At 38.8% G+C, this 19,295-nt stretch overlaps 1 protein-coding gene across 2 annotated transcripts in view; it reads right to left on the reverse strand.

Moving 5' to 3' along the window:
• CNRIP1 (cannabinoid receptor interacting protein 1) overlaps window positions 1–18,832 on the reverse strand; it is a 31,971-nt gene extending 13,139 nt beyond the window's left edge. Inside the window, exons 1-2 of one of the 2 annotated variants that reach the window (XM_005212871.3) lie at window positions 18,280–18,802; window positions 16,039–16,189 (exon numbers count right to left, since the gene is read on the reverse strand). In XM_005212871.3, coding sequence (XP_005212928.2) covers window positions 16,039–16,189; window positions 18,280–18,458 — 330 coding nt within the window. In that variant the 5' untranslated portion in view covers window positions 18,459–18,802. Of the gene's footprint in view, window positions 1–16,038; window positions 16,190–18,279 lie in introns of both variants that reach the window. The other variant, NM_001076183.1, reaches the window with a different exon arrangement.
• Window positions 18,833–19,295: the final 463 nt, after the last annotated feature.

Consider the following 19,295-nt stretch of genomic DNA (forward strand, 5'->3'; position numbering starts at 1 on the left):
CAAGAATTCTCAGTAACACAGTACACCAAAACAGAAATATGTTGACAGCAAGTCACAGCTAAAAATTCTACTCTGTGGAGAAGGAAATGGCAACCCACTCCAGTATTCTTGCCTGGAAAATCCCATGGACAAAGGAGCCTGGTGGGCTGCAGTCCATGGAGTCACAAAGAATCAGGACTGAGTGACTGAGTGCGCGTGCACACACACGCACGCACGCACACACACACACACACACACAACTTCTGGACATTAGCTGATCTGACCTGCAGGAGACTAAGAGCCTGAGGTTGAAACTTGTAAGGCAACCCCCCAGGTGAACTCTGAACTTCACTAGCTAGCTCCTCTCTGTAGGCAGAGTGCGGTGAAATAGAGACTGTAAGAGAGAACTGTGCTGTTATTCCTGTCTGAGGTCGTACTCCAAATCCTCTTTCATAAGAAAGACCTGATTTTGATGAACTTCTTTAACGTGATCGTGTCGAGTTCATTGGTGTTAGCGTCCTCTTTGCTGTGATCAGCAGACTGATTTGAGAGTCGTATCATCACTGTGTAATGAGACTGGACACCACTGTTTGCCTTCTTTTCCTGTCATCATGTGTGTGCGGGTTGGGGGAGAGGGAATCCATTCCAGATTCATGAATAAATGATTTTTAAAATTTTGCCCTGAAAAAAAAAATTCTACTCTGTTTCTCTTTTATTAATGTTGGATTCAAGGTCATGTTATAGTAAACTTAACTGCTGGTGACTAGGCATTATTTTCCTCTCTCCCACATCTTAATTGTTTTAACTTCTCATAAGCGCTCTTTGTAGTCTTCCTTCTGAAGCTCTATTTCCTGGCCATCTCTACCTAACTCAGGATTTCTTCTGTTCTGGCTAAGAACAGATGGGGTCTTCAAAGCTGACATTGTTTTTGAAGAACAGAAACAACTACACAGCTCTCTACCCGCTCCCAACCCATCTGTGCCTTCCAAGGAAAATCTACCCAGGCAAGCTCCCCAGTGATGCAATTAGACACAGTATAATTCTGTGCATTTAATAGCTCTCTTTTTTAAAATACACAATTACTATCATTTAATCTCATTCAGTCTTGTGACTGGTTTTAACATCTCCATTTTGTGGATGAAAGAACTAATTCAGAGAGGTTACGTGAGTTGCTCTAGTACTGTGCAGCCAGCTAGTGGTAGGAGCAAGTCAAGAAGCTAGGTTTCCTCATTTTCATCTAGAAACTGATAACCAGTGTACAAGCAAATGAGCTATAAGCTACTGAACAGTGTTTCTTTTTCCTCCCTGAATGAGAAGAACATCTATGAATCGTCATGTGTAGAATGTTTTAGGACGCCACTACAGACTGACTGTATCTCCCCAAAACTCATATGGTGAAGCCTAAATCCCCAGTGACGGTATTGGAAGTGGGATCCTCCAGAAGTAATTACAGCGGGAAGATGGAGCCCTCATGAATAGAATTAGTGCCCTTATAAAAGTAGACATGAGAGGGATGATCTGTTTCTCTGTTCCTTATCTGTTTCTCCCATGCTAAGAAAGAAGCTGTCTATGAATCAGAACAGTGTTCTCATTAGACACCAGGTCTGCTGGCACCTTGATCTTGGATTTCCGGCCTCCAGAACTGTGAGAAATAAATATCTGGTGTTTAAACCACCCAGTTTATCGTATTCTGAAACTGACACTCTACTATACATCTGGACATTTTGTTTACTTTAGTGTTCTTACAAGTTACAAGCCTTGGTACACTTTAATTTCACAACCAATGTGAAGGGGAACCCATCAGATTCTAAGGAGAGGAGAATCATTTGTTGTCCTCAGTACTAAGTGAGGAATCTTGACTTGTTAATAAACAGTAAATATTTTATTAATTTTTTTTTTCTGTTGTGCTGGGTCTTTGTTACTCTGTGCAGGCTTTCCCTAAGGAGAGCAGGGGCTACTCTCTAGTTGCGGTACATGGGCTTCTCACTGTGGTGGCTTTTCCTGTTGAAGAGAAAAGGCTCTCGGCACAAAGGCTCTGGGTTGCAGCACTTGGGCTCGGTAGTTGTTGTATGGGTTCAGTAGTTGTGGCTCATGGGCTCTAGAGTGTGGGTTTAGTAATTGTAGCACATGGGCTTAGTTGCCCCATGGCATATGGAATCTTCCCGATTTGTGGATTGAACTCATGTCTCCTAAATTGGAAGGCAGATATTTAATCACTGTACCACCAAGGAAGTCCTGAAGAATTTGTTTTAAACAATTTCTGTGGTGGTCTTACAACCATATGACCTAGAATCCCCAGAGTACTTCTCTCTATTCACCATTCTACTCAATTTCACCAGTGACTTGTGAAATTCATCAAGAATAAAGCGACTCAGAAATTCATTGACTTAGGAGCACAGAATGAACTTACTGTATTGATAGATGTTACTTCATTAGTAAACTAATTCAGTGTAAATAAGCATCTATAACTTTTACTGTGGTATGACCTACCAATTCCTACTGGATTCTGAACATCTCTATTCCTGTATCGTTTGAAGTTTTATTAGTAAATCCTTATTTTCCATTTCTCTTAGCTGAATAGATAGGGTTAAAAGTTCTAAGTCTTATAAGTATACCTAACTTCATAAGAAATTGCTAAACTTTCCCAAAGTGATTGTGCCATTTTACTTTCCCACCAGCAATATGAATTTCAGTTGTTCTATTGATACATTCTCTCCAAAAGCTGACATTGCCAGTTCTTTTAATTTTAACTGTATAGTAGTAAGAAGAAGAAAAGCAATAAAGAGCAGAAACGAATGAAACAGAAAAAGGAAAACAGTAAAGAAAAACTGATGAAACTAAAATCTTCTTTAAAAACTCTTTAAAATTGATAAAACTGAGCAGGAAAAAGAAGGCAAATTACCAATATTAGGAATGAAAGATGCTATCACTATTGATCCTATATTGGTAACAACATGGGATCCTTAGATTAGGAACAATGGTATACCAATAATGGGCTTCCCTGGTGGCTCAGTGGTAAAAACATCTGCCTGCCGATGCAGGAGACATGGGTTCAATCCCTGCATTGGGAAGATCCCTGGGAGAAGCAATGGTAACCCACTCCAGTATCCTTGTTTAGGAAATCTCCAGGACCGAGGAATCTGGCAGGGTGCAGTCCATTGGGTTGCAAAAGTGTTGGCCACAACCTAGAGACTAAACAACAACATATACCAATACATTTGGTGTACAAATGTACAAATTCTTTGAAAGACACAAACTATCACTAAATCTCTAACTACTAAAGAAATTGAATTTGTAATTAAAATTCTTCCCAGGAAGACAATTTCAGGCTCAGTGCCTTCATTGATAAATTCATACACTTAAGGGGAAAATACTGATTCTACGTAACAAAGGAAGGAATACGTCTCAATTCATTTTGTGAAGCCACTGTTACCCTGATACCAAAACCTGACCAGGATATTACGGGTAAAGGAAAGTTGCAGACAAAAATTCCTCATGGATTTATGCATAAAATTTACATATAATTTTATTTGCTTGAAATATTAGTAAATCAAGTCCACCAATACATAATAAAGGATATTACACTGGGAGGTTTATCTTCAGAACTTAAGGATGGTTCAATATTTGAAAATCCATGTAATTTGCCATATTAACAAAATAAAGGAGAAACACTATGTAATCATATCAATAAATGCAGAAAGAACATGTGGTAATTCAACTGCCTTATACCTTATTTATACTTATACCATCCTTATTTATACCTTTTACCATCCTTATACTTTATTATCATATATATAATAAAAACTCTCACCAAACTAGGAATAGAAGAAAAGTTCTTCAGTCTGATTAAGGGCCATCAATAAAAAAAAATAGCTAACATCACCTTCAACGTTAAGTGAACTGAGTCCTTTCCCTATAAGATGGAAATAAGGCAAGGAGAGCAGTTGCTTCTATTCCTGTTCAGCATTGTATTAGTGGCCCTAAGTCAGTATCTTAAGGCAAGAGGGGGAAAAAGGGAAACAAAACTTTCAATTCACAATAAAAATATGTGTGCAAAAACTATGAAGCAATTAACAAGCAAATTCAGCAAGTTTGCAGGACCCAAAATCAATTTAGAGTAAATCATATTTCATAAAGAAATACACTAGCACTGAATTAGTAGTATTATTTTTACTATTTGCAAATTTTGTGGGTGAACATTGGCCTTGTGTTATTTATATATATATATTTATCAATAGTGAAATTATCATTCTTTAATATTTATTGATGATTTGCATTCCTTTAGCCTCTTTACTTTTTGCTTATTTTTCAATTTCCCATGTCCTTCTCTTTCAATTTCCTATGTCCAGTAAGGTTCTCTTTCTTACTGGTTTCTAAGAATTCTTTATATATGAAGTAACAGATTGTGCCAAAATATTAGAAAGAGTTGACATGAGGAACACATTTTACGTTTGGGAACGTATGTGTAAGCGGCACAACACAGGTTCACAACAGGCTCATGTACTGCTTGCCTCATTCCTCCAAACTCCCCCCAGTCTCCTGTCTGAGAGGGCCAGACAAAAGGGGAATAATGTGATGACTATCATAACGCAGACAGAATCTCCCTTTGAGCTCTCTCCTTGAAGGGACTAAGTGGAGAATTAGTCCCATTAAAGTACAAGTCAGCAATACTCTTTGAAATGGGGGTGGAGAGCTTTTAGAGTTGGGTGTTGTTGTTTAGTCACTAAGCCGTGCCCAACTCTTTTGTGACTCCATGGACTGTAGCCCTCCACCAGGCTCCTCTGTCTGTGGGATTTCCCAGGCAATAATACTGGAGTGGGTTGCCATTTCCTTCTCTAGGGGATCTTCCCCACCCAGGGATGGAACCCACATCCCCTCTGTCTCCTGTACTGGCAGGCAGGTTCTTTACCACTGAGCTGTCAGCGAAGGACTTAGAGTTGGGTATCATTCATTAATTCCTTGTACCAGGGCCTCTGGAATTATGTGAATAAAGAGATCACTGCCACTAATCTAAGTCAGATGGCATTTGATAACATCCTGAGTTCAGCTTCAGGGCTGCAGCATTGTCTGCACAGGCAGTGGTAAATCGAGGCAACACTGCTTAACCATCCATGTTATAAATAAGCTTTTCACGTGTCACCAAGTATCATTTGCCTTTTGGTTTAAATTGCCTTTTAAGGAAAATTTAATTTAACTTTGCTTACAATGTTTAATAGGAAACCTACATTTATGTAATCAGAGTTTTCCATTTTTAATCTTTGGATTTCTTCCATTTTTACCTTTGAATTTCTTCCATTTCTTTTAGGTTTAGATAGATTCTTTTCATTTTGATTTTTTTTTACAAAGTTGATGCTTTAGAGATAATCTCATAATCCATCTGAAATATTTTTTGATCACGAAAGAAGGAAAGGCATCAGGAAAGAAGAACAGAGCCTCCCAAATAGCCAATTTATCCTAGCATCATTTATCCAACGTTTAAAAATCTGAGAAACTATTTTGAGGTAACCTTAGACTTATAAGAAGTTGTTTTGGTGTCCCTTTAATTCAGCTTTCCTTGGTAGCTTCACCTACTTGATTAATTGACTTTACCTGGACATCTCAAGACTTCATTATTACTTGTGTAATTGGTTGTGTCAGCAATGTGTAATACTTAAGCTTGACAAAAGTTTTGTCATAGGATAGTGTTAAAGCATATGCAAGGCTTTCATCACTAAAATGAAATTTTCACTTAACATTTCAGCTGCTTACTTAATCAAGAAAACTTCTAATTTCAGTTAATAATTCTAATTTCAACTGTAATTGAATCAGCCTATCACTGATAAAATACAGATGCATGGCTAATGCACAAACCAAAAGCTGTATGATCATTGTTGGAACAATCAATCACCTGCTTCTTCTAGAGTAGAAATTATATTTAAGGACCTAGGCTTTACTGCTTGGACCCATAAAATGTGAAATACCATTTTAAATCTTTTGGAAATGATGTACAATATAAACATAAATCAAGTTTGAATTAGAGGAAAGTTAAATCACATAAAATCTAAAATTATGGGAAAGCCAAAATAGACTGTTGACTATGAAAAAATAACCATCTTCATTTTAAAAGAAGAAATCATAATAAAAAATGAAAAATTTTAGTGTAATTGTATTCCTATACAATGGAAAATAAAACAGAGCAAAAGTAAGAGAAATAGGATAGGTATGACAGATTTTTTTCTTTATTAGGAGTCTGTGATTTAAAAAAATAATTTTCAACAGAAGCATTGACAAAACATGAAAGAACAATCTACAGAAGAAACAAAATTAAATTGACATGTAGAAATGTTCATTCTTGTGATAGTGAAAAGTAAACTGGAAAATCTATTACATTTGAAGTGATTCTTGGTGATGTCATAATTATAACAAAGTCAGTAGGCTTCTTCATTGCTAGCAACATTGTAAAATAGTATGTACAACTTAAAAAAAAACCAAACACCAAAATGCCATATTGGAGAACAACCTTAAAGATTCAGTTCTTTTGACCAAATATTTTTACTCAGATTGAGGTAGATATATATGTATATACATATATAAAATTTTACACTATAGCACTTTTTATGATGGGACAATCAATATATCTAATATCTGGGTAAATCTAATCGTGATACATTGTGATAGAGTCTTATATTACCATTAAAATTTTAAAAATATGTAGAAAGTTGGACAATATATATTAAAAATGATTGCAACTATAGAATGTATTTATGTGGAAGTTAATCTGAAAATGAACCAAATAAAAATGTAGGGATTACCTGGTGCTTTAAAAGTTTGCTCACATTTCTGAATCTTGTCTTGATATTTCACAGTTTTTTAAAGAAACATGCAAATCCCCTGAGACGCTGGGATGCATTGCCACACTTCTCGGCATGCCTGTACCCAACCAGGAAGGAATCCTATATGGATTTGTTGGGTTTCAGTCCTAGTTGGTGTCATCCTAAATGACAGTATTTGAGAATCTGACTTCTTCAGCAAATAACTAGTATCATACCCTATGGGTAAGTTTATAATTTTTATACCCTGTTAGGGCTGACAGTGGTCTTAGTGATCAAAGAGTAGAATCCACCTATTTGTATTAAAGAAACAGGCCCACTGAGTTAAGCCTGGGATCCCACTGCCTGGAATCACAGTTAATTATGGGGCTTCCCTCATGGCTCAGATGACAGAGAATCATCTGTAATGCGGAAGACCTGGGTCAAGAATATCTCCTGGAGAAGGGAATGGCAACCCACTCCAGTATTCTTGCCTGGAGAATCCCATGGACAGAGGAACCTGGCAGACTACAGTCCATGGGGTTTCAAAGAGTCGGACACAACTGAGGGACTAACACACAGTTAATTATAGAAGAAGATGGCCTCCTAATACCTTCATAACTTCCAGTTTTAATTCTCACATTCTAGAGGTTTCCTCAGGCACCCACACCACTGATGTTTCCCTTGATAAAGTATGTAATTTTAATAATCCAGGAACTTGCTGCTTAACTGACTGTATTTACCTGGATAGTTCACGGTTTTGGTGTTGCCTGTGAGAATATGGTATGTCTACACTTTTTAAAATTTGAGTCATAATAATGGTAACTTAAAAATGTCACAGGATAATGATGAAACTAGCTGAAAGCTTCACCACTAGAATGAACATTTGAATTCAATACCAGAGCTGCTAACATACAGAAAACCTCTAATTTCCATTGTTTTCCTGAGAATCAGCCTACTACAAATAAAACACAAATGCATGGCCAATGCTCAAACCTAACGCTATGTGATCACTGCTGGAACATTCAACTATCAATCACCTGCTTCTTCTAGAGTGGAAATTATATGGAAGAATCTAGGCTTTACAGATGGAACTCAGGATTCTTGAGTTAGAGCGTAGAGATTCTTTTCCCCAAAACACACCCCAAAGGCACTGCATAACTTAAAAGCTCTCCAGCCTTTTAGCAGGTACCTGGACAGGCAATCCAGACTTACTGTGAATAATAAAATCTTTCTTTTTATGGATGTGTTTAAATTATACTCACATTAAAAAAAATACTGTGTTTCAGTCTCATTCAAAATAATGTAGATGTTCTTAGTTTACAAATCCAATTAAGTTTTTAACCAAGTTCTAAATTGTTTATTAATTGTTCTCCCTAGTGTTGTTTTTACACTTGCAGCAAAAGAAGTGTGACTCCACACCCTTTTAAAACCCCAGGAAGTTATAGCTCTGCCCATACTGGCTCCAGGGAGAAGGTGGGGAGGGGAGGTCTCCTCTCCTGTCCGGTGACCACCTGGAACGGGATACAGTCTCATCTACTGTGACTGCCTCTGTACCTAATCCAGGGCTCAGTACCAGTTCAGTGAAAGAATGAACAACTTAAAGTCAGCTCTATGGCCTTTTGAGCTCTCATTAGAATTCTGATAGATGGCCAATAGGCACATGAAAAGATGTTCAACATCACTATTAGAGAAATGCAAATCAAAACTGCAATGAGGTACCACCTCACACCAGTCAGAATGGCTATCATTAAAAGGTCTACAAATAACAAATTCTGGACAGGGGGCGGAGATCTCTACACCATTGGTGGGAATGTAAATTGGTGCAGACACTATGGAAAACAGTATGGAGTTTCCCCAAAAAAACTGAAAAGAGAGTTGCCATATGATTCAGCAATCCCACTCCTGGGCATATGCCCAGACAAAAATAAAAGTTTTAAAAGATACATGCATCACTATGTTCAAGCAGCACCATTTAGCCAAGACATGGAAACAACCTAAATGTCCTTTGACAGATGAATGGATAAATAAGATGTGGTGCACACATACAATGAATATTACTCAGCTATCAAAAAGAATGAAATAATGCCATTTGCAGCAACTTGGATAGACCTAGAGATTATCATACTAAGCAAAGTAAGTCAGAAAGAAAAAGACAAATACCATATGATAGCACTTACATGTGGAATCTAAAATACTATACAAATCAACATATCTATGAAAGAAAAACAGAGTCACAGAGATAGACAACACACTTGTGGTTGCCAAGGGGGAGAGAGGGTAGGGGAGGGAAGGAAAGGAAGTTTGGGATTAGCAGAGGCAAACTATTATATATAAGATAGAAAACCAACAAGGTCATACTGTATAGCACAGGGAACTATGTTCAATATTTTATGACAAACCATAATGGAAAAGACTATGAAAAACACTATATATATATATATATATATATATAGTCTTCCAGGATTTTCTGGAAAATATAAACATATATGACCGAGTAACTTAGCTATACAGAAGAAATTAACACAACACTGTAAATATACTAAACTTCAATAAAATTAAAAAAAAATTAACAAAAATAAAATTCTGATAAGCATTTGCAATTCTGCTTCCAGTTAATCATTCCTTTAACTCTAATTATTGATACATATGCTATTCTTGATACACTAGAATAGAAGCATACTTGTTTGATACAAAAGAAATCTATTTTGATCCACCAGCCCTTTACTGGATATGTGATCTTCAAATATTTTTTTAGAAGTCTAAAAATACCTTTTAAAATGTGTTTCTGTAGAAATGGATAGTTTTCTCAGAAAACCAACTAAAATGGACTCAATAAAATCTTCAAAGCCTCTCCAAAGGCAAACTTAATGGACTAAGTTTAAAGTTATGGATATTCTTTCCAAATATCTTTACTTTGGATCCTGACTTTCATGGGGAAATTCTGTCAGACTTTCAAATAACAGCTAAATCATACACCATGTAAACAGTTTCAGAGCACAAACTATGAAAATGTGCCCAATTCATTTTATAAAGCGATTAACTCTAACAACCCATCTGAAACTGTGAAGACCTTCTGTCCTTTGCCCATTTCCCTTTCTAATCTACACATTGCTACTAGACTGATTTTTAACAACTGGCAAATCTTATCACCGTTACCAGGAAATGGAAGTCCTACATTGAAATGTTTTTTTAAAATGATGATAATAGTGGAGTGGAACTGTTAGATGAAACTTACAAAGATGTAAGTTTGTAAGAAACTGACAAAACGCAAACAAAAGCTATTTGATGCCTTTAAAAAGCAACTGAAAGCAAGACAGAAATCAGTTCCTCTTGAAGGATCTCAATTCTAACAATTAAGAACTGTCCCTGTGGTTTTTTGCCTGAGGGTGCTCCCCAATCCCAGGCAGTTCTCGAAGAAGGAAACAGCAGTTTTACCTACTGGAAAAGGGAGAAGAGTGTCCTGGGCTGGAAGAGCAGCTGGAAATTTAGGGAGAAAATCCTGGAAGCAAGAGAGCTACAGAAGAGGTGAGACCCAAAATCTTGACTATGACTACGCCATAATTCTACAGGCTAATCGCACGTATAGGCTGCTGGGAGGGGGTTTTTCCTGCTTGAAAAAGCAGACAAACCAGTAAAGAGTCTATTTCCCCCCACCAAACAACATAAGTTTATTGTTTCATAGTTCAAGAGATTGGTGGTGGTTTAGTCGCTAAGTCGTTTCTGACTCTTCTGCGACCCCATGGACTATAGGACGTCAGGCTCCTCAGATGTCCCCAGATCAGGGTGTTAGCATGGTTGATTTCATCTAAGTGAAGCGTCTCTTTTTGAAAGAGAAAGTTATGCTGAATAAGATTTGGAAGTTTGCTGCCTTTTTTTTTTTTTTTTTTTTAATTGAATGCATTCCCAAACCTGAGAAGTTGAAGCCTTAATGGCTTGAAAGTACCAAAGCAAAGGGCTCAGGACTGGCAGAGAAACTGGAAATTTAGAGGAACCTGAGGGTGGATGATACCAAAATCTTAGTATAAACTGTCCAATTCCTTAGCTGACTGCTAAACTCCACTGGGACAAAGGGGACTAGGCTAGAGCAGCAACTGGAAGTTGAAAAAAAGTAAGCAGAGACTTCAGCTGCTATCCTACTGGAAAGACAGAATTTGCTGCTTCAGTCCAGGAATGTAACTCAAAAAGAGAATAATCCTCAGAAGAATAAAATAAACTAAAATCAATAATATACCATCTATAATGTTTAGTTTCTAATCAAATATTATCAAACAAGTAACAAAAGAGGAAAGCATGACCCATATTCAGGAAAAAAGTCATTCCTGCTCTAAATGGGATTAGATACCAGATTTACCAAATAAATATTTCAGACCAGCAATTATAAATATGCTCAAAGAGGTAAAGGGGTATATGGTCAAAATGGGCAAACAGATCAGGAACCTTGAGAAATGGAAACTATAGAAAATACAGATAAAAATTCTAGAGCTGAAAAATATAATGATAGAAAAAAAATCAGAAAACAAGCATGAGTAAATTGGGGCAGATGAAAAAAACAGTGAACTTGCGTATATATCAATACTGCTACTGCTAAGTCGCTTCAGTCGTGTCCAACTCTGTACGACCCCATAGACGGCAGCCCACCAGGCTCCCCCGTCCCTGGGATTCTCCAGGCAAGAACACTGGAGTGGGTTGCCATTTCCTTCTCCAGTGCATGAGAGTGAAAAGTGAAAGTGAAGGCGCTTAGTCGTCCGACTCTTCGGGACCCCATAGACGGCAGTCCACCAGGCTCCTCTGTCCATGGGATCTTCCACGCAAGAGTACTGAAGTGGGGTGCCATTACCTTCTCCATAGAAAGTATATAATTTGGAGATCCATAAAAGCAATTGGACAAGATCTTAAAGACCTATAGGATAATACCAAACTGTCCAATGTGTAATTGAAGCACTACAAGAAAAGGAGAGAGTAAAGTTGGAAAGAATTTGAGGCAAAATAAAAATTAAAAATAACTCAAATTTGGTAAGAACATTATAGACTCAAATTCTATCTCTGTGTGTATAACCTAAATTAAAATATTTTAATGCACGCAAAAGAAAGAGATAATTCAGATAGGATTGAAAATCAATGAAACAGAAAAATGGGTCAGTGAAGCATATGAAAACAAAACTGGGTTTTTGAAAAAGCCAATAAAATTGGTAAATCTCTAGCTAGACTGGTTGGGGATAAGGGAGGAATGGCAATTCGTAAACATAAAGAATGAGTGGACATTATTAGAGATCCTAACACATCAAAGGATGGTGGAGGATTATTACCAACACCTTTGTGCCAACAAATTTGACAATTTAGTTGAAATAAATCAATGATATCAATGACAAATTATACAAATTAACTCAAGAAATAAAACCTGAATAGCCCGTTATCAAAGAAGGAAGTTGAATTTGTAACTAAAAGCCTTTAAACAAAATGAAATGCGTGCCTTCATTGGTGAATTCTATCCAACATTAAATAAAAATAATATTTTAATAATAATAATATAAACTCTTCCAGAAAACAGAAGAGTGAACAACTTTCAAATAATTTTATTATTATTCTGATACCAAAACTAGACAATGACAATACAAAAAAAGAAAACCACAGACCAATATTTCTCAGGAACACAGATGTAAAATCCTCAATAAAATGTTAATGAATCAAATCCAGTCAAATATACACGGAACATACCATTGACCAATTGGTATTTATCCTAGTATTCAATAACTCAAAGTTGTTTCAACATTGAATAAACAATAAAATCTACTAGAGAATAAAGAAGACATTATATGATCATCCCAGTAGGTAAAGAAAGAATATTTGAAAACATTACACATTCATATTTTTTAAACCTCTCAGTAAAATTTCAATAAATTAGTGATAGAAGGGAACTTCATTAACCTGATAACAGGCATTTAATAAAAAACCCTACAGCTAACATTGTACTTAGTGTTGAAAAACTGAATGCTTTCTTTCTGAGATTAAGGAACAAAGATGTCCACTCTCATCAGTTCTGCTTAGCATCAAACTGGAGGTCCTAGGCATTGCCATCAAGACAGAAATAAAAGGAATATGAATTGAAAAAGAAGAAGAAAAACTTTTTCTTTGCAGAAGACATTATATCAAACATGGAAAAGCTTAAGTGTTCTATAAAAAAAAAATCCCAAACAACTATTAGGATTAACAAGTGAGATTAGCAAGGCCTCAGAATTCAAGATGAATATAGAAAAAAATCAATTTTATTTCTATAAATAGTAAATCACCATATATAATAGTATTTAAATATGAAATACTTAATGAAAAATTTAACAACATATATATAAAATCTGTACAGGAAACACTGTAATGCATTATATAGAGAAATTAAAGCTTTAAGACCTAAATAAACAGATGTATTTATGTATCCGAAGACTCAATATTTAAGTGTCAAATCTTCCCAAACTGCCCAATTTGCAAACCCAATTAATATTCCAGTTCTTGGAGAATTGGAGAATGAACTGACAAGTTCATGCTAAAATCTATATAATAATGCCAAGGGCCTAGAATAGTCAAAATGACTTTGAATAAACAAAGCTGAAAGATTTAGGCTATCCAATTTAAAGACTAAAATATAGATCATGAAATAAAATGTTTTAGCTCTTGTAGGTCTTTTGCATTTCGAAACTTAAAAGACTGATATAATTAACTATGTAAAGTAACTAGAATTCTTATACATTGCTGGTAAAAATATGAAATGGTACAACAATCAGGATATTTCTTATATGGTTAAATGTATACTTACCATGTGATTTGTTAAATCTCCTCTTAGGTGTTTACTCAAGAGAAATGAAAACATGTTCACTTTAAGACTCATACTCAAATATTCATAGCAATTTTATTTATAACTCCAAAGGCTGCAAACAACCCAGCTGTTCATTTATTGGTAAAGGGATAAATAAACTCTTATATATCCTTACCATGAAATACTACTCATAACAAAAGGAACCAACTATTTAAACAAAAACATTATACTACAACATAATGCTAAGTGAAAGAAATCAGCCACAATGCCATGATTCTATTTACATGAAATTCTAGAACCATTAGAACTGTTATTGAGACAAAAAGCTCAGAGTGGCTAAGACTGGGGGCACTGACTACAGATAGGCATGGAGGAAATTTTCAGGATGACCAGAAATGTTCTATATTTTTATTGGGGTGGTGATTATACACTAGTCAAAATCTATGTTACTGTACAGTTTAAATTGGTGTATTAATATATTTACGCTTCCCTTGTGGCTCAGCTGGTAAAGAATCTGCCTGCAATGTGGGAGACCTGGGTTTGATCCCTGGGTTGGGAAGATCCCCTGGACAAGGCAAAGGCTACCCACTCCAGTAATCTAGCCTGGTGAATATATTTACATAAAATTTTTATGTAAATTGTATACCAAAGTTGACTAACAAACTTTCAATGGATTCCCAGAGGCATGAAGGTAAATTCAATAAGCAGGCCCTATAACATCTAAGCTCTATTTACCTCTCCAGTTTAATCTTTTTTTAAAAAAAATTTTTATTGGAATATAGTTGATTTACAATCTTGGGTTGCTGCTGCTGCTGCTGCTGCTAAGTCGCTTCAGTCATGTCTGACTCTGTGCGACCCCAGAGACTGCAGCCCACCAAGCTCCCCCATCCCTGGGATTCTCCAGGCAAGAACACTGGAGTGGGTTGCCATTTCCTTCTCCAGTGCATGAAAGGGAAAAGTGAAAGTGAAGTCGCTAAGTCGTATCCAACTCCTAGCGACCCCATGGACTGCAGCCTACCAGGCTCCTCCGTCCAAGGGATTTGCCAGACAGGAGTACTGGAGTGGGTTGTCATCGCCTTCTCCGACAATGTTGTGTTAAATCCATCTTAATCTTAAGTCAGTCTGTACCTCACTGTCTGCTCAAGCTATGCTGGGCTACTCATTCCTTGAAACACATTTTGCTGTCCTCCAGCTGTTGATCGTTGTAGCTCCTTTTTCCTCAAGTGTTCCCTCTTCTGTCAGCTCTTAAGAAAGCCATCCCTTAAATCTTGGGCTAGACTAAGACCCCTGGTATATGTCCCAAGGGTACCACTACTTTTTTAGTACATTTTGTACAATAATAATTATTTACTTTATTATTGATAATCTTGTATAAAGTATGTTTTCCTCCTCTAGATTAGAAGCCCTATGAAGCCAGGGAAATCTATTCTGTTCACCACTCTTCCCCCAATGCCTGATATATAGAGGAAGTCTTTACATATTTGCTGATAAATCAGCCAAACAAAAAAAATATAAAATTAAAAACTAAAACCCTTAAATATTAGCATTTTCAATGTAACAACATATTAAAAATGATAAGTGACATTAAGTAGGGTTTCTTTGAAGAAATGAGAAGTTTAGTATTCTATATTATTTCCATAGATGGGTAAAGGAATGAAATGAAATTCAACACATCTCCCAATTATCTCTTAATGAACCAGAAAAAGGATGTTTTAACAAGACAAATATTTGAAACCAACAGTATATCTAATAGTGAAATGTTGGAGATAAGGATTACCACTATTAGTAGAAAACATTATTCTAGAAACATTAGCCAGTGCAATAAGGGCAGGAAAAAAAACCCAGAAAATGACACTATGATATGAATTAATAGATTGTGACTATCTACCTGAAAAATCCAAGATAAATGAATGAAGAATTTTAGTAAGCAAGTTCAGTAAGGTGGCCAATTATAAAATACACAAACATGTACTGTAAAAACAGTGCAGCAGTGGCATTAAGTATAGGCAGATCAATGGAACAGATAACAAAAATGTAGCGAGAGAATTCATTTTTTGCCACAAAGAAATTACTATAAAACTGATCACTGGAGAAGCATGGATTATTTAATTAACTGTACTGAGACACTGGGCTTCCCAGGTGGCTCAGTGGTAAAGAATCTGCCTGCCAATGCAGGAGATGTGGGTTCGATCCTTGGGTTGGGAAGTATTCTTGTCTGGGAAATCCCATAGACAGAGGAACCTGGCAGGCTAGAGTCCATGGGGTCACAAAAAATTGGACATGACTTAGAGACTAGAACAACAACTGGGACATTATGAACAAATATATGAAACTATGAGCTGATATAACATTTCATAATATTTGATTTTATATCCTTTCTTAAGGGAAAATAGTGATTATTTTCCTTTACATGGTTTCCATTTGCTTTGGCATCATACCCCAACACTCCCAAGTAGACCTTACCGGCATGGTGATCTGGATGGGCTGCCGTTCTCCACTCTTGGTTGGGGCCACACCTTCTGTGTCATATGTTCCTGTATATACGATTCTGTCCCCATCGGGCTCTTTAGACTTCAGTTCCAGTGGGACAACCACACCACCAATGGAAATGTTCCTGCAACGGACTTGAGTTGATCATATATGGTAGATATTAGCTTAGGCACCCTGTCCTGGTCTGGACCATAACCCTGGGCAGAAACCATACAGGGTTGGCTAACAGAGACACTGTGGTGTGATAGAAAGTTCTGAAACTTTAGGGAGCTTGTCTTTCCCAACTAACCAGTCATGTGAACCTAGATCAATGCTTAATCTCTCTGGATTGACATGAGTATTCTCATCCAGAATACTTGTACAAGGCTAAGTCAGATTCTGTCAATGGTCTTCCTCTTTAGTTTCTCATCCATGGAACTTTTAAAAATCTAGCTATACCCAGCCTATTTCAAACACTTGGCTTGGGGTGTGGTTTGGGCATTTGTAAATTTATTTTAACATTGCAGAGGTGATTCTAATGCACAGGTAGAATTCAGAACCACTGAACAAGTTCTCTAATAATTTTTTTTTTCTGTTGCAACAATAGAACATTAGGGGTCCATGATTTGGGGGGTACACTTCCTCAAGCCAGGCATATACCAAAAATTCTCACTGCATCATTCCTCATGTTAGGGTAATGGTTCTTGAAGTCTCATCCCTGGACCAGCAATGTCAGTATCACCTGCCAACCTATCAGAAAGCAAATTCTTAAGCTCCACTCTAGTGCTAGAGTTTACTACATCTACTTAAGGTGAGGTTCAGTCATCTGTGTTTTTTTTTTTTTTTTAGTCATCTGTGTTTTAAAGAGCCCTCTAGGTGATTCTCATGTACACTCAGGTTTGAGAACCTCTAGTTAGGGCATTGAAGCGCTTTGAAAAAATTAAAGTATAACAGGAAAAAAAAAAGTTTTATCATTAACACAAATTTGTTTTTAGATTAACTTGAAAAATAGAGAACTATCCTGAGGGAACTAGACCAGGTAACTTGGTAGAAGAGTTTGCCAGGAAAAAAGGGAAAGGAAAAGTCTAGATCATATCTAGATGCATAGAACACTGGGAAATGTGAGGATAATGGATGCTTGGAGCTGCTGGGGATGCTGACAAGTAAATAGACCAAGAGCATCAGAATCAACCCAGGTTTGATTCTAGGTCTTTCAACTGGAGCCTGGCACCTAGAAGGTGGATACAACTTTGTTGAATTAAAGTCTATTGGCCGATACAACTTTGTTGAATTAAGGTGTATTGGGGGAGACTTAACCTATCAGCCCTTTCTCTGCACCCCACCTTTTGAGCTCAGCAAATGGTAGTAGATACAATACGGGGTGGTTTCTTTCCTCTTTCCACCATGCTTAGGCAGAAGCTGAGAGGTAAAGGACTCCACCTCTTATGGTAAAGGATACTTCCCCGTTCCTGCACTCTTCTACACTGACTTTCTAGCCCGAGGTTTACTGGATACATCAACCTCTGATAGCAGAGACGAGATAGTTTCTGCCACACACACACACACACACACACACACACACACCACCATCCTTTTGTTGTAAGGATGCTGCTAATCCCATCATCAGGCTGAAACAGACAATTCAGGAGAAAAAGAAACACACCAGGCAAAGAAAACTAGGCCTAAGTGGGGAAGGCTGCCCTCAGGCTTGCTCTTCCAGCCCCGGGATTCCAGGCTCATAATGGCTGATGGATGAGTGGCGAGCATCCTTAAGAAGCCCCAGTAATCAGCCACCCCCAATTTTATACCTCATAACTCAGCCTCTTTCCCTCCTTCAGTCTCGCAGAACTCGGCGGAGATGAACCGGAATTGCGGTAGGTGAAGCCCAGGGCGAGCTTCTCCCCTCCGCCCCACCCCGGCCGCCTGAGGGTCCACATCAATGGCTGGACAGAAGGGATGAGAAATTTACAAGAAAAAACCCCCAATCCCCTGGCTTCCAGTTGCAGTTTTAAACACCTCACCCTTAAGGCGTGGAGGGAAGCGAGAATAGCGAAGGAGATGACCTAGGGAGCAGACAGCTGACCTCATACCTCCCCCCAACAAAACCTCCTGGGCCCTCCGGGCGAGGTGAGAGGCAAGAGGTGCCCGGGAGAGGCTCTGGCTGTCCCGGGGACCTCGTTCCACCCAGCGTATCCCGAGACGGGCCGGTTAGCCGCGGCGCGCGCCCGCACTCACTCGACCTGCAGCGTGGTGGGCTTAATCTTCACCTCCACCTTGTAGGAGGAACCCGTGAGCAGCTTGATGGTGCGGTTCTGGCCGAAGCGCTGCCCGTCCACCTTGTAGAAAACCGGGCCGTCGTTCGGCTGGATGCGCAGGGCGATGGAGAGGCGCACGAGGCCCGGCAGGTCTCCCATGGCTGGGGCGGGCGGGCGGGCGCGGCGGCTCCAGGGGGGCGGAGGACTGAGCCAGCGGCGACCGGGAGGCTGGAGCGCGGTGGGCGGAGAGGAAGCGCGGGGAGGGAGAGGGAGGTGGCGGAGCGGAGGCTGCCGCTAGGAGCCCGAGCCGTCGCGGCCGTCAGCCCCGGCTTCCCAGGAGCAGCTCCGCAGGCTGTAGTCCCCAGCCCCTCTCGGCGAAGAAGCGGGCCCCAGGGACAGCTCCGAGGTCCGATGCTCCCACATCCCCCACTCCTCGAGCCGCGCGCTCCGCGGACCCATGGGGCTCACTCCGGCCCGCAGGCCGCGGGCAGATCTGCGCAACTGGAGGAGAGAGAGTTAATCCTGTTTACGCATTACAATCCCCTTCAGCGGGGGAAGCGGACATTTAGGCTCCTCCTAGGGCAGCGCGGGGCGGGCGGAGGGGAGGATGGGGAGGGACAGGGTAGATCCTGGGTTTAAGAGGCAGCCGCAAGACTCCGGGATCTGGATATCCCCTCGCACAGCGAAGAGCTGTGGACACCGTTGCTCGCGGATCTGGCCCCAGCCAGGCAGGAGGAAGCTGAGGGGCCAAAGCGGGGCAGGAAACCGTTAGCTAGTGATTTTAATCTCAGGAGACATGTTTTTCCAAAGCTTAGGGGACAAGGCTGAGGATACTCGCAATTCCATGTAATGTGGATTGCAAACCATCCTGGATTAGTAATGCGCGCAAAAAAAAAAAAAAAAAGAAAAGAAAAAGAAAAAAAAAATAACCAATACATATTCAAGGAGCTACATCTTCTCTTGGGTGTGTATTTCCATTATGCATATCCTTGTCTC

Source organism: Bos taurus, chromosome 11, assembly GCF_002263795.3.
Source record: "Bos taurus isolate L1 Dominette 01449 registration number 42190680 breed Hereford chromosome 11, ARS-UCD2.0, whole genome shotgun sequence".
In the NCBI taxonomy this organism is placed as follows: Eukaryota; Metazoa; Chordata; class Mammalia; order Artiodactyla; family Bovidae; genus Bos; species Bos taurus.